This window comes from Melanotaenia boesemani, chromosome 9 (assembly GCF_017639745.1).
Source record: "Melanotaenia boesemani isolate fMelBoe1 chromosome 9, fMelBoe1.pri, whole genome shotgun sequence".
Classification (NCBI taxonomy): domain Eukaryota; kingdom Metazoa; phylum Chordata; class Actinopteri; order Atheriniformes; family Melanotaeniidae; genus Melanotaenia; species Melanotaenia boesemani.
Window position 1 is genome coordinate 10,374,281 of NC_055690.1, and position 16,606 is coordinate 10,390,886.

General features: G+C 39.1%; 1 protein-coding gene across 1 annotated transcript; it reads left to right on the forward strand.

Moving 5' to 3' along the window:
* Nucleotides 1-692: 692 nt before the first annotated feature.
* LOC121646444 (flotillin-2) lies at nt 693-16,404 on the forward strand. Its single transcript, XM_041995402.1, has 11 exons — nt 693-892; nt 2,007-2,088; nt 7,589-7,679; nt 7,945-8,068; nt 8,488-8,606; nt 9,659-9,772; nt 9,869-9,988; nt 10,130-10,344; nt 12,325-12,508; nt 12,776-12,925; nt 14,733-16,404. The coding sequence occupies exons 1-11, from the start codon at nt 844-846 to the stop codon at nt 14,763-14,765; spliced, it is 1,281 nt and encodes a 426-aa protein (XP_041851336.1). The 5' UTR covers nt 693-843; the 3' UTR covers nt 14,766-16,404.
* Nucleotides 16,405-16,606: the final 202 nt, after the last annotated feature.

Consider the following 16,606-nt stretch of genomic DNA (forward strand, 5'->3'; position numbering starts at 1 on the left):
ATTTTATTGGTTATTTGTCATGACCAATTAGAATGTCAAATTGGTGATACAAAATCACAAATCATTACATACAAATACAATGATTGATTTAATTTATTAAGCTCTGTGCTTTTTTCATATGTATATATTTGACTAAAGTATGTTGGCAAACATGAAGATAACAATTATATTTCCATATAGTTGTGAAATAACCAAGAATGATTATTAACTAACTAAAATCGAAGGTATATTGGATTCCTGTTCATTTTTGTATGACTTTGTCACCCATTACTAAATGTAGTCTTTTTGTTTAACTATCTTGATTGATTGTATTTTGCTTTCACCTTTATCCTTTCAGTTTTTTCGTTATTATTATTTATTTATATATTTTTATTAAAAAATGTTTGAAAGCATATAATTTGATTTACAGTAATAGCAACACTGAAGTTAGAAAAAGTAACTGAGAGAATTGAATAAGCACTGTGCTGCAGCCAGGACCCTGGTCACCCGACATGGCCTCGCGCCTGGCGGTGGAAAGTGGCTTGTTGTAGTAATAGTAAATTGTAGTAATAAATAAATAAATAAATAAATAAATAAATAAATAAATAAATAAATAAAATAAAGATTTTTTTCTAAGAAGCAAGCTAGATAATGTTTTATTTTATGTGAGCAACATGACGTCAGTGTGTGTTGCTAGGCGGGGCGGGGCTGCGTTGTTGACGCTGTTATGTTGGGCGTGAAGTATCTTCAATCACACTTCACACACACTTGAATTAAATATCGAACTACAGCGATATTATAATTTCAACGAAGGATTCCTCTTTTTTCTAGGGTTTTATTTGCTCTCTGCTGTCTTCAGTCAACATGGGAAGCTGCTTAACTGTAGGGCCAAATGAAGCGTTGGTGGTCTCTGGTAGGTTTTCTTCCTCTTGCAGTGCTAGCGGAGCTACATGTTATGGTGACGGGAGAGCTAATAGCACCGATGGTAGTCCCTAAACTGGCAAACCGAGACGAGTTTATCTTGGTTTGTTAAGCAAATGCGTCTACTCGTTAATTTGATTGATAACTTTAATCGCCGAATTTTGAAATCGTAACGCTAAAATTAGCCATATAAACGCCCGTTGTACGTTTCCGTTGATTTGGGTCACGTGACTGAAATCCTTTAGTCACAAGAAAATAATGTGACCTGTTAGTTTATTTTAGCCACTGATCCATGTACTGATCACTGTTTTTGCAGTAGGTTCGAAAGAAATTATCAAATAAATAAATATAAAAGGACAGTATTTACATGCAGTCTTGAATTAGACTACTGATTTATTACCAGAGTCTATTGCGAAACATTGCTATTAAGCATTGTAATTTTTATTTGCTTATACTAAAGCTGTTTTCACACACACACACTGCAGCCCAGGAATTTTCCAGAAATGTTCTAGAGAGGCTGTATGTGAGAGCATCTACAGTGTCTACTCTAAACTTCTTGCAGAAAGTACATGGCCAGCTTCTTGGTAAGAAGAAGGAAATATCAGCAAATGCAGCAGTCTGTAAATACCGCAGGAAACACTTTAGAACTTTTCTGTGAACAATTGTGGGTGTTCTTATGAGTTACTGCTCCATAGTCCTTAAATTTATGTTTCTTCCCATTTGTTGATATTGTCTATAGGTTCAAAATAATATTGATTGTGAATTGATATCAACAGAGTCAGTCTCAAATTGCTGTAAACAAATTAACTTGAGTGTACTTTTGGCATGATGTCCCAGGTCCTCTGCGCTCTACCCACATAATTTGTTTTGTGCAATGCTTTTCATAAACAGAACTACAAAGTGTTTTAGATATTGTACGAAAATTCAATTTAGATAATTAATCAAACAAGTATCGAACAACTCAAATGACTATTCTGTATTCAGCTAAATATTGAGCTAATGGAAACCCTTTCTATATTTAAGTGTTGTGGCTTTCTTTCAGTTGACATATTCATGTAATGGTCAACTTGAACTCTTGTCTTAATGGTACGTCTTTTTTCCTTCAGGTGGTTGTTGTGGCTCTGATGAAAAGACCTACATCGTGGGAGGCTGGTCGTGGGCTTGGTGGCTTATTTCAAACGCCCAAAGGTGACAATATAGTTGAAGCAGAGACTCCCTTATATGTTATGTTGATATCCATTTGTATCAAGGTTTTTACCAGACCACAGCTGAACTGAGCTATTATGTGGTGATTTGCTGTTGAAAAATTAGTTCTGTTATCTGCGGGCACAAAACAATTACGAGATAAAAGCTTTTCTAACATCAGTAGTTTCATATTACAGGATTTTTTTTTTTTTTTTATCAAATGTAAACCAAAGCAGTTCTAATGGAACCTATACAGCCTTTAAGTGTGGATATGTGCATATAATATTATCTAAGAATTTTTCTTTTTTTTTTTTTTTTTTGCAGCAATTGTCAACGATCAAAAATTGAAACACAATATTTAAAAGTAACACAGCACTGAATGTTCCTGCAACATGATATAAAGGAGTTTAAGAAACAATATTCAATGTATTCATTTAAGGTCAAGATCTTCGACACGCAAAAAAGATAACAACACACCACTGTGTTGACAGTCAAACTACTCAGTCTGTCTTTAAGAAAGTGTGAGTTTCATTTTTTCATCTAAAATCCCCAGCAAGCACCCTTTGACAAGCACAGAAACATCAGCTATGTTTACATGAAGAATTATTTCATCTATTTGATTTAAATCAATCTAATCAGAGATCCCAATGACATGTTTACATGGATGCTGGATAAAGGGATCTGATCAGCTGTATTTATATGATGGACAGATTTAATCCGATCATAACGCTGGAAGAAGTGTTTTATTTTTAAACTTTTGACTGTCGAAATGCTCAATAATCTTTTAACTGTTTCAGTTTATAAAAAAACATTTTATCCACCACAGTCCCGTTCTGTTTTGCTGCCGTCTTCCCTGAAGCTCCTTACGTCACGCATGTGCAGAGACAACATCCACCACAGGACAGTCAGAATGAGTGTATACATGGTTATTTTTTACCGCTGATCTGATCGTGAAAAGATTTAAACCACCCCTCTTGAACGGATTGAAAATTCTTTCCAGTCAAGACTGATCAGATCAGCTGACATGTTTACATGACGCATTTTAATTCTGATTGGATTAAAAGTGCTCCATGTAAACACAGCTGTTGTCCGGTTTACGAAGGTGAGAAAGTCAACAAGGTTCTTCAGTCTCAACAGTATTAACTCTACCAATACAAAGTATTAATTTCATATTTACATATATAATACTAATGATTTCATCAGTCTAAATGATGGCATTCATTCATTCACACCCTGGTCTCTTTTCTCTTCTCCCTCATTCAGACATGCCTGTCAAAGAGCCACAGCGTTTATTTATGCAAGACTTAACAGTACATAAAGGAATGTTTAATGTAATAGTCTTTCTTTCTTTCTTTCTTTCTTTCTTTCTTTCTTTCTTTCTTTCTTTCTTTCTTTCTTTGTCTTTTTTACAACATTGCAATAAAATTATAAAATGACATAATGTTATAAAGTCATTTTAATGTACCAAGCGTACAGAGGTTGTGTACAACAGAAGTGATGGAAGCAACCGTAATGATTTTCTCTCAACTTGAGAAAAACATGTTTACTTCAAGTGAGTAAATCTATGTACCATTGCTGCTATTATCAAAAGATAAGATACCCATAACACCACACAAACTTTCTAAATCCTTCTAGAGTTACATTTGACTCATAACAGTATTTAGCTCCCATATTTAATAATAATAATAATGATGAACATGATGATGAGGATGATGATAATAATAATAATGTAACTGTGATGCAACATCCCATTAAACTAAATGATGGATTGGGACAGTTGAAAATACTGATATGTGGTCATAGAGAAAGAAGTAGCTTCGTTACTTTCCACAAGGCAAGCCAAGGCAAATTTATTTGTATAGTGCGTTTCATGTACAAGACAATTCAGAGTGCTTTAAATAAAACATTGAAAGCATTACAGCAGGGAGCAATAACAAGTGCAAAAAAAGCATCTTTTATATAATTTACAAATCCAATAAAGGTAAATGATTTTTCTCTATTACCTTTACAATTACAGTATGCTGTATTCCCAAATATTGACAGTTGTAGAAATCACATAACCGTGTGTTGACAATAAGGATTACACTTTCTGTGCAAATGGGAATGACCAAAATCAAATGTGACACGGTTTCAGCATCCCCACAATATTGTCTAGGTCATTAAGCACTCCTTGGATAGGTCCTCCTTTCCAAGAATGCTCTTGTGGGCAGTTGCTAGGTGTGCCAGCGATGGGATTACCTCTGTTTTTAACTACAAGGATCTTGCCAAACAGTGTTATTTTTTTTGTCTTTCCACTGAAACAACTTCCTTTGGGTTTTTGGGAGTTTTGCAGTTGTTATATTCCATGTTTTTACTTATGTGCACTCATAAGACTGTCATTGTTCTTTTTGGCTCACAGCATCAGATTGTGCATTGCCATCTGTGCGATGTGCCATTAATGCTTTTCTTTACATGGCAATAGCAGATGTGGCCAAGATTATACTGGCACTAATTTTGTTTACGTGACATGTGTGTAAAAATATAGTTATTGGGCAACTAGCTAAATAATAAGGCAACATATTGGGTTATTGAGGACTTTTTCATAAAAAAAAAGAAAAGAAAAAAAACAATTTCTTTTGCATTTGCCAGTATTTTTCTCCAACCAACGCATCTGATTGGCACTCAGTTTTTCAACATACCAGTATTCATTACTCAGGGTATACACAAAATACTACGATACAAGATTAGGACAATAGACTGCTGTGACTTGATGTCCAATGTTGATGGTCAGCCACTAAGATTAAATATTCAAGGATTCAAGGAACTTTATTGTCATACCAGCTCACATTTACATGTTTATGGTACGAAATTAGAACTGAGGTCCCGGTTTGAGCCATAAGAAGGAGGGCAATAAGTGAAATAAAATAAGACATGAAGAAAAATAGAAATATAGGCTAAATATAAATAGAATATAAGCTAAATACAATAGAATATAAACAGCAAAACTTTTAAATAAAAATAACAGTAAACACTAAAGAGCCCAGTTTGCATGTGCAGCCTAGATAAATATGTGCAAGTATGTATGTGCATGAGGTAGTGATAGTCCAAAGTATAACATTTCTGATATTAATATTAATGATATTGCACTTATATGGACAGCAGGTAAACATGTAAACATGTGGACAGGAACTCCCCTGCGGGGGGGGGGGGGGGGGGGGGGGGGGGGGGGGGGGGTGGATTCAGTTGGGGTGGGGATGGGGGGGTGGGGGCAGGGCAGCAGGGTTTGGGCTGGTGTTCAGAGGTGGGGAAGGGTGGGGAGGGGTCTACAAGGCATGGCAAGAGTTCAGCAGTCTGACAGCTTCAGGGAAGAAGCTGTTCCTGAACCTGGTGGTCTTGCTCCTTATGCATCTCAGCCACCTGCCTGAGGGGAGGGGTTGGAAAAGTCCATGTGCTGGATGGGTGGAGTCCTTCATGATGCGGAGGGCCCTCCCCCTGCATCGTGCTGTGTAGAGGTCTGAGGTGGTGGGAAGGCTGCTCCCCATAGTCCTCTGTGCAGCCTTTACCACCCTCTGCAGAGCCCTCCTCTCAGCGGCGGTGCAGTTGCCGTGCCACACAGTGATGCAGGTGCAGAGGACGCTCTCCACCGCGCAGCGGTAGAAGCTCCTCAGGACAGCGCTCCCTAGTCCGGCTCGCCGCAGCTTCCTGAGGAAGTAGAGGCGCTGGTGTGCTTTCCTGACCAGCTGGGAAGTGTTGGTGTTCCAGGTGAGGTCCTCGGTTATGTGCACACCCAGGTACCTGTAGCTGGAGACCACCTCCACAGCTACTCCTCCGATGTGCAGGGGAGGAGTAGGGCGCTTATCCTTCCTGAAGTCCACCACCATCTCCTTGGTCTTCTTCACATTGATGCAGAGGTTGTTTTCTCTGCACCACTGCACCAGGTGTTCCACCTCCTCTCTGTATTCCAACTCATCGTTGTTGTTGATGCGTCCCACAACCGCTGTATCATCTGCAAACTTCACTATATGACAGCTGGGATGTCTCGCCGAGCAGTCATATGTCAGCAGAGTGAACAGGAGGGGGCTCAGCACACAGCCCTGAGGAGAGCCGGTGCTGAGGGTGATGGAGGAGGAGGTGGAGTTATGGATCCTGACAGTCTGAGGTCTGTTGGTCAGAAAGTCCAGGACCCAGTTCCCCAGTGTGTTACTCAGACCAAGGGTGGAGAGCTTCTGGACCAGTGTCTGTGGGATGATGGTGTTGAAGGCGGAGGAGAAGTCCAGGAAGAGCAGGCGGGCGTATGAGTTTCTGCTCTCCAGGTGGGTGAGGGTTGTGTGGACCACTGATGAGATGGCGTCATCAGTGGAGCGGTTCTTTCTGTATGCATACTGATGTGGGTCCACGGTGACGTTGATGGAGTCTTTGATGTGGGCCATAACCAGCCTCTCGAAGCACTTCATGACTACCGGGGTCAGGGCTATGGGTCGGTAGTCATTCAGGCCTGTCACTGTGGGACACTTTGGGACGGGGACAATGGTTGCAGTCTTTAGACAGGTGGGAATGGATGCCAGCGACAGTGAGGTGTTGAAGATGTCCGTCAGCACCTCAGCCAGCTGGTGTGCGCAGTCTTTCAGTACACGCCCTGGGATGTTGTCTGGGCCAGCAGCTTTGCGGGGGTTGATTCCTTTAAGAGTCTTCCTCACATCAGCAGTGGACACACAGAGGGGCGTGTCACCAGGTGGTGGTGTTAGTCTATTGCAGGGAGGGGGGGAGTCAGGGTCCTCAAAGCGAGCGTAAAACCTGTTTAGTTCGTCTGGCAGGGAGGGGTCCTTTGGACATTGTGCATCCTTGGTGTTGTAGTCTGTGATGCACTTTATGCCCATCCACATGCTCCGGGGGTCGTTGGAGGTGAGGTGACCCTGAATCTTCTGAGAGTATGCAGCTTTGGTCCTCTTGACACCCACCGTCAGATCTTTTCTCGCCGTTCTTAGTGCTGATGCCTCACCTGCCCTGAACGCAGCATCCCTGGTTTTCAGCAGAGCTCTCACCTCAGCATTCAACCAGGGTTTCTGGTTTGGATAGCAGGTAACTGTCCTGGTGGTGGTGACATCATCAGTACACTTGGAGATGAAGCCGAGGACGGAGGAGGTGTAGTCCTCCAGGTCCACCTCTCCCTCACACATAGCTGCCTCTCTGAAGACCTGCCAGTCTGTGCACTGGAAGCAGTCCTGGAGCACAGAGGCTGCATCACTGGGCCACACAATATGCCTGTGAGTCAAAATGCTCATCAGTCAGGAGGAGTTTACAGCACTCAGAAGAGCTGCAGTGAGTCACGGGGCAGATGAATGGCGTTCTGTGATGTAAAAGATTATGTTGATTGGAATTGTTAGACACATAACATGGCAAATTTTAGATAAACTGATGCAACCACAAGAAATGTTTAATTGAAAGATTTCTTGACACATTCTGAGTTACTTGTTTAACAACTGAGGCTATACTTACTTTTTTTCTTTTTTATTCCCCTCTGCAGGTTAAGTTTAGAGATCATGACTCTGCAGCCCAGATGTGAGGACGTTGAGACTGCAGAAGGAGTAGCCATCACTGTCACAGGGGTGGCCCAAGTAAGTCCCCGTTCCTGCATGCATTCTGGGAAACCTTTGACACACACACCTGAGAGGCCTCAGTTTTTGTATTTGTCAAATTTTATCTGTTTATGTTTAGTGAAATGTATCTCTTGCATGCAAAATAAAAATCTACCAAGTATCAAATTAGATGTATCAGATGAATTTAGGTGCTAAAAACCCCTTTTGCGTGATACATTGTTCTGAAGTAATGTTTCAAGTTAACATATATATGTTTTAACTCTTGTTACTGTGTCTCCTTCAGGTGAAAGTAATGACAGAACAGGACTTACTGGCTGTGGCTTGTGAGCAGTTTCTAGGCAAATCAATAATGGAAATCAAATCTGTGCTTCTGCAGACTTTGGAGGGTCATCTGCGCTCCATTCTAGGTAGGGACAAGCAACGCTAACAGCTAACAGCTAACAGCTATCTTAATTTTCTGTCAAGTTGTTGATTTATCTTTCATTCGTTAACACAGTGAGTCCAGACAGCTGAAAACCAAAATGCTGTCATTTTTTAGAAATTCTTTTAAAAAAAAGAGAAAATAATTAAAACTTTGGAATGCAAAGTTAAGAATTGCTAATTAAACTTGAGCTTGAAAAAATGATCAGTTCTAGTTTGATTTATGCCATGTTAAAGAATTGCATGTGTAGTTGTTTTTGCATAAACTAAAAACAACAAAAAAAATAACACAACAAACAACCAACAAAAAACTCCTGATCACCATAAATGTTGAAGACAGGGCTGCTCTTGGTTTGTGCCAAGTTAAATGTCGTGTAATTGATAATGTGCTGTATTTCTTTTGCAGGTACATTGACTGTGGAGCAGATTTATCAGGACAGGGACCAGTTTGCTAAACTTGTGAGAGATGTTGCAGCTCCTGATGTGGGCAGGATGGGGATTGAGATTCTAAGCTTTACTATCAAGGTTAGTTGAAAGTGGCATGTGAAACTAAAATAACAGATTCTCAGACAGCAGTTGGTAAACTCTGAAAAACATTATGTGAAGAAATGAAATCTATTTTACATACTGGTTATTAAATACAAATGACTGTGTTAAACGTGTTGATCATGAGAAAAAATGGCTTTGCTTGTTTTCTTAGGGCTGATAATTCATGACAAGAAACATGCTGTCTAGAATTCTTTGGTATGTGGTGCAGACACAACGGCTCACCAGAGGGTTTTAAAAGCCCTTCATTTCAAGCACAACGTCTGTGCTTCACTATAATAGTCTGTGAGGTATTAGGACCACTTATCAATTATCAATTAAGCTTAAAGAGCTGATGTTCCTGTCATTTGGAAACAGGTTCTCATCTTTTAAATGTGCTGTAATTTAAATTTAGTGCACAGGATGCAGATGAGACCTTGTCAATGATTGGTCATCCCTTCTCTCTCTTTTTTTATTTATTTATTTTTTTTTTTGTTGTGGGGGTTACTGTTAACAGAAATGCTTTGCATCCTAATTATGTGTTATCCTAATTTTCTGGTCTTTTTTTTTTAATTTAATGGATTTAGAAAAAAAATTTAAATAAAAATAAATAAAAAGAGGAAAAAATGCTTTATGTTAATGAGGTGTTGTTTGGTGGGTGTGCGTTAGGTTCAGAGTTCAGCATGGTAATGGCTTTGGGAAAGAAACTGGTTAGGAATCTTGTAGTGTAGTTTTGATGGACCTGTACTGTTTTCCGGAGGGCATCGGTTCAAACAGATGGTGGGCAGAATGGGGATGGATCTTTGAAGATGCTCTGTGTCTTTTGCAAGTCTTTTGGTTTATGCTTTGTGAACCAACACAATATATAATAGGAAATATATTTAGCCCAAAACTACAAATCTGACACCCAAGTTGGATTTTAGCAAAGCTAACTTAGTGTCCTTCAGTTTTGCAATAATCTTGTTAGCTGTGTTTAAGTCTTCTGTTATTCTTTGTAGACACAGAGCTGATCTCTGCAGCTTATTGGTTGTCCTATTTGTCTGTGTTCACAGGATGTGTATGATAAACTGGATTACCTGAGCTCTCTCGGGAAGACCCAGATTGCTGCTGTTCAAAGGGATGCAGATATTGGTGTGGCTGAAGCAGAAAGGGATGCTGGGATACGAGTAAGTAGACTCTAGCAAGTGGAAGTTTATTTAAGGGGAATTGTGATGTGCACAATGACTCACTGATCAGAGCTCTGTTCCTACGTTGGCTCCTAGGAGGCAGAGTGTAAGAAGGAGATGATGGATGTCAAATTTTTGGCTGACACCAAGATGGCTGACTCCAAACGGGAGCTGGAGCTGCAGAAAGCTTCCTTTAACCAAGAAATCAACACTAAGGTGATTGATCTATTGTCAACTCATTTATCTAAACTTAAAAAAAAAACTATAACAATTTTAACTTTTCCCCTATACCAAAACAATGTCAAACATAAAGTGTGTACCTAAGAAATATGGCAACCTTTGTGGTGATATTTTCAGAAAGCAGAGTCCCAGCTAGCCTATGAGCTTCAGGCGGCAAAGGAGCAACAAAAGATCAGGCTGGAGGAAATTGAGATCCAAGTCGTGCAGAGGAAGAAGGAGATCACCATTGAGGAGAAAGAGATTGACCGCACAGAAAAAGAACTCATTGCTGTTGTCAAGAGACCAGCTGAGGCCGAGGCCTACAAAATGCAGCAACTGGCTGAAGGGCACAAGTGAGTGAGAACACTTAAGTTAAAAGGGCTTTCTTTTAGAGCTGTCATAAGTTTTTCCAAAGAAAGATTTGTAGAATTTGCAGCATGACTAAAGCTTTTTCCACACACATGGAGAGTTTCTTGAAAATGGGCTGAGAATTTAGTTCAGACTTTCTTCACAGTTGCTGTTCACACATGCACTTACAGCAAGAGTCTGTGCTAGCAATGTGTGTTTATAGCTGGAAATGTGCGAAAGGCAGAGTGCAACAGGCATGGGAGAAAAATCAAATGACTGGAACTCTTGTCTACAGCATGTCAAGAATAGCATTTGAGGATCATAAAGAGGTGTTTTTGTGTTGATATTCATACCATATATGCTGTAAGATATCTATAACATCATTAAATGAGTAGAACACAATACTAGAAAGAGCAGAAAATGGTATGGGGTAGCAGCTGTTTCCAGGAATCACTGTCACTTGCAAGTAATGATCTAGAAGATTTAACTGCGCAGGTTTTGTGACTCTTTCAGTCTTTCAGAGATTTTACCGATGAGCCAGTCCAGAGTGAATGCTAATTCACATTGTGCCCCTGTCTAGCCTTTCTGGAAAATGTAAGCACCGAAGCGCAAATATGAAAAAGGATAATGTGAACCAACAGAGGCAAAATCAGCTCCTCGTTCTGCTGAGGCACTGCAGTCTGTAGCTGACTACAGATGGGCCGTCCCCACGATAATGAACTGCAGTAAAACTGCAAAAGTATTTTAGCAATCCACCCTTTCATCCCCATGAAACCAGGGATTAGCCTCCATGAAACCAATCATGTCTGAAACCAGGTACCAAGGTGGATAGGTTTGAAACCTCTACCGTCCGTGACAACAGCGGAACCACACAACTAGAGGATGTGACGTCAGTGTGATGAACACACGCCAAACACAACAACAATAATGGCGTCCATAACCAACTGTGTTGTGGTGCTGCTCCAGACAGTCCTGGCTTGTGTACAGCTTTAGCACCAAAACGCACAGCTTTTAAACCACAGTATTGCGCTACTGTACCATCGACAGTGGGAGCAAGCGGATATGTCATTTTCTGTGCACGTGCTAAGTCTTGTTCTAGCTCTGGAGTGTTACTTTAATCATTGTAGTGCCCCCTACAGCCTTATAGTATATACTACAGCAGTTTTGTGGGGATGGTGAAGCCTTTCTTCTAGTTTTCGCCTCTGTTTTCACACCTGAACCGGCTTCAGTGGACATAACCTGAAGGACTTAGCAAAGTAAATAAAGATTTGAAATCGATGACAACCTTGTTGTTGTAACAGTGTCTGTAGCTTTACAGTATTGCTGCGTTCAGCAGTCTTGACAACAAATCAGTGAGAGCAGTGTTTAAAGTCTTGTCATTTTAAGCTTGCTGCTTCTCCATACTCTATACTTCTCCATACTACTGCTGGTAGGCAGTGTACTTTTTCATCTTCCTTTCTTTTTTTTTTCTTTTTTTCCTTTTTATTTTATTTATGTATGCATTCATTCATTCATTCATTCATGCTTTATTTGCTCTGTTTTGAAGACATCAGAGTTCATCCACTGCCAAGCAGCATAATCACCTCATTTCCTGTGGAGACGTTTTGTGTTGCGTAAGGACATAAGAGAGGTTTTAGACCATTATATTAGACAGGCTTGAAAGCTGTTTTTCCAGTCTACTCCCTGAAAAACACAGTCACACTCACCATGCCGATATTTCCATGTGTTGTGGTTATGTAAATTCCATTTTGCTAAAATTTATCATGCTTTCTATCCTACTGGACTAGGTTTTAGCCAAGCAGTTTCATTGGAAAGTTTTCTTTATAAATCCATTAATACCATCAGAAAAAAATTATTTGAAATGTTATTACTGAAAGTCACGTGGCATTGATCCATGTGTGAGGGTTGCTAATAGCTGCACTAGAAGTGTTTTGATGGTTGTGCATTGAAGTTATTTTAATAACTCATGTGTTTTCCTGCATCAGGATGAAGACAGTGCTTATAGCCCAAGCTGAGGCAGAGAAGATCAAGAAGATTGGTGAGGCAGAGGCGTCATCAATCGAAGCAGTTGGAAAAGCGGAGGCTGAAAAGATGAGGCTGAAAGCTGAGGCCTACCAGCAGTATGGAGAAGCAGCAAAGACTGCCCTAGTCCTCGAGGCCCTGCCCAAGGTAGCCCACACATAGGAACTCATCCAAATGCATTAAACTGAAGTTTGGTTAAAATAACTTTAAGTGAGATTTGACAGAACTTTAATTTGAAGTTGACTGGGATATTCTTGTATAACCTTTTCCACAACATGCATGTTACTGAATGACTCGAACACTTCCAGACATTTTTAAGTCACTATGTCACTAAGTGTACTACTTAGTCACTAACCTACTATACATGACATTGAATCATCTCTTAATCCTGAAAACTTGACTATGTCTTTGCAGATTGCTTCAAAGGTGGCTGCACCATTAGCCAAAACAAATGAGATAGTCATTCTCAGCGGGGAAAGCAACCGTGTGACGGGTGAAGTGAACCGCCTTTTGGCTGAACTTCCTGTGTCCGTAAATGCTCTCACTGGAGTTGATTTGTCAAAGGTGTGTTTTGTTTGTTTTTTCTCTTTTTATTATATTACCAAGATTTAAAAAGCTTTGGAACTCAGGCCCGAAAACCGTTGTCTCTACAGTACATTATCTTATTTGGTCAGCGAGTTTCTTTGGGTGATCTCTTGTTTGTAGCACTTGAAAACTGTATGTTTATAGCTCTGTATTCTAACAATTTTCAGATATTTAACTAAAAGCACCCAGAAAGCACAGACCCTTGCTAAGTCTTGTTTTTTTTTTTTTGCCAGTGATTTTGGTAATTTTTTAGTTAGAGGCTCTAATGGCAAAATTATCCCTATCTACAGGCAGTGATTCGGATCACCCTCAAAATCTAATCATTTGTCCTTATTCAATTTCTGAGATTTCCTGAAAAATCATCAAAATATGTCCATTACTTTTTGAGTTATGTTACTAACAGACAGATAGACAAACCAATAATGCTGAAGACATAACCTTCGCCTTGGCAGAGGCAATAACGCAACAGAGTATGTTACGTTATGGTAGGCTTTCCATCGAGTGTAATCATAATGACTAAGCGGACCAAGACAGAAAGAGTTATTAGTTGGACAATACAAAACCAGAAGTTATTGCTTGTCTCAAGAGAGAGCGATTTACAACCTGCTTGTTACGTCCCGTTTCAGAGGTATGATAGGGGCACAACATAAAAGACAGTCGTGGGCAGGTGTATAAGTAAAACACAGCATTTTATTGTGGTGAGTATAAATAAAGAATAAAACCTGAAATCAGACGTAAACAAGTGTTGGGGTTAGAGGAACTGCTGAAAGAAAAGCCAAAATGTTATTATTAAAACCTTACACAAAATCCGCCGGATTAACCAAACTAAGATAAACAAAAGAGTGCACATAAACCAGCGAACTTAACTAAATAACAAACGTGCAGCAGTTCCAATAAACTAAATGAACACAATCACCAACAAATAGCCTAACCTAGCCCAACACAACACAAACAAAAGTTAAACACCAAGGTTAACGAAAAGGCAGAACTCATAGTAACCCGAAGCGCAATTAAACCTAAACTGTGTGTATAACGAAGGTAAGCCCAAACTAACCAGACTATTATTATATCTCCAAGGGAAACATGAACAGCCAGGTTTAACCCTGCTGTGAATACGAAATAGTCTTAACTTAAAAGGCTATCATTTAGCACAGCAAACACACAGAAGAGCAACGCCACCATAATTCGGCCAGTGTGAGGGGAGCAGCCTGTGCTGTTTAGCTTCTCCCTCCTGAATGGACTCTGCAGCAGCCCTTTATGTCCGGACTCCACCAAGCTGCCGTATGATTGGCTGGACGTTGAGCCAATCAGTGGGGAGGAGACCAGGGTGCGTCTGATCCAGTCACTCCGAACAGACCTCCGGGCCAGGCAGTTACCTGCAGGATGAGCCACAGCTGCCTGCAATGAGCAGTGGCCATAACACTGCTTGAGGGGCTCCAATTTATTTTATTTTTTGTTTTGGCCCTGTTTGTTTTGACTGAGATTCTGTGGCTCTAGTGCCAATACTCATGGTTGTCCACAGTTGTACATTTTAAAATGCACTCTGAACACGATGAAATGTTGCTTCAGATGCGATGTAAAAGTCTTGAGAGTCAGCACTGTATTTGATTTAGTCTGTTTTCAATCTGACCATGAAAAAGCTAAAAGCAGCCTTTGGGAAAGATTTCCAGCACATTTACTGAAAAATAAATGTAGGCCATAAGACTTCCATCTTTATGTGAAATTTAGATTTTTACTGCCAGGTTGAATGCTTTTTTTATGCTTTTCTTTTTTCTTTTTTTCATAGATTCCTTTGCTGCAGAAGATGGCAACTTCTTAAGCCTATGAATTGAAGACATCACATGACTCCAGTCTTTGTTGTATGCACTCTCATAGACTGCCTTTGATACACTTGAAGATTTTTTGTTATTTTATATGTATACTCTGTATACTAATTAATTCTGGAAACCTCTGGTGCCTTACTTTATACAGGACCAGAAAATCTGCATGCACTGCTGCTCATTCAAAGATGCGTTTTTAGTTTGAACATGGGATTATTTTGTGTTTCGTTATTGTTGTATATGAAATTTATTTAATGGTCTCTTTGTATGTTATGTCATCAAAGAGGAGAGCCAAGTATAGACAAGTATAATGGTTAGAAACCTGCTTATTCTCACCCAGGGTATATTCATTATACTTAAAATGTGAAAACAAATATTTTTGGATATTTATACCGTTGGGCTCTGCTTTTTCATACAAAAAGACCACTGTTGTCACTGTGTGAAGTCTGTAAGTTGCAGGCCCTTGTTTTAATTTAAATACCTCACTCTTATGAGATCCTTCTGCATTACTTATATAAACATATTTATTTTCTTTTTTTGTGTGTAGAAAGTTTATATTGTTGTACATATTGTAATTTTTAGTCAGATGTTGCTTCACAACTCAGTAGCTAACATTTCATTGTAACAAAGGTGCTTGTAATCTTAAAGGCTTCACCACATGTCTTTCCCATCTACAGAATTTTATCTCCTTCCCTCTGAAAAAAAAATTGTCAGTCTCTTGATATCAAGCAGTTTGCATTTCTTTATTTATATAAGAAAACGGGTAGTAAATTGATCCTGTGCTGACATGATTAGCTTGTCATGTGGTGCTTTAAGAGTTTGGATTTTAAAGTAAAATGTTGAATGTTTTGGGTTTGAAATAATAAAAAAAAAAGATTAAAAAAGAAATAGGAATTTATAAAACAAAAGAGAGAGAGAGAGAGAGATCAATGTGGCTAGATGGATGAAAATTTGGAAAATGAAAGGTCAGAGATGCCAAATAGACTGTAATTTTTTACTGTATCACAACGAGGGACTTTACAATTTATCTGACGCCAATCTTTCATTTTCTGCTACAGTTATCTGTAGATGCAAAGCCATGTTCAACAAACCAAATTTATCATATTCTAGAGAAAATATACTTTTCTGTTTGATCTATGTATATATTAGCGGGATTTCTTTAAATGACAAATATACGGTGATGTTTTAGCATACTAATTTATCAGACAATGTTATATTATTTAAAACACTAAATACTGTTATGTGTAATAGTGACATGTCCTTTGTTATTTTGGAGACAGCGCTGCTGTACAGAATCCATCCATTTCCTGAGTTCAGTAGCTTGACCCCTTCCATGTGATATATCTCCTACAGACGTGACGTTAAAGTTGAGCATCATCTCTGATGAAAATTAAACAAAAAATGCGGTGGTAGTTTTGTGTATGAATTATGAAACATACTGACAAGACTCGCAGAAGACTGTAACTGTTAGTCTTTTTTGTGTCAGATCACTCATTTTAAATTCCTGTGTAAACTGACATGGCCACGAGTAGCTTCTTTTCTTTCTTTGTTTTTTTCTTTTTTGCATGTCATCCTCAGTATGCAGAACTGTGTACTTACTCTTAACTGTCATTCTAATAAATTAAAATGTAAAAATTTCTTTGCCTCTTGACATGTCCTTCTCTGCAAAATTAGATATTTAAGGGAATTACCTGTACATGCTTATAAGTAAATTGTGATAACTATAAAATACGAAAATGATGGTCTCCTTGAAGAACGTACTTGTGCTTTAATTATGGGACTTAAGAACTTGTTTGTATTACAAACACACAAAAATCATACTAATCTGCGTCTACGTGAA

What these genes read in the sequence shown, in the direction of transcription:
- LOC121646444 (XM_041995402.1), top strand. Translation starts at nt 844, where the DNA reads ATGGGAAGCTGCTTAACTGTAGGGCCAAATGAAGCGTTGGTGGTCTCT. An exon ending in CTTATTTCAAACGCCCAAAG is followed by an intron (nt 2,089 to 7,588) that starts GTGACAATATAG and finishes TCCCCTCTGCAG; the next exon opens with GTTAAGTTTAGAGATCATGA. An exon ending in TCATCTGCGCTCCATTCTAG is followed by an intron (nt 8,069 to 8,487) that starts GTAGGGACAAGC and finishes TTTCTTTTGCAG; the next exon opens with GTACATTGACTGTGGAGCAG.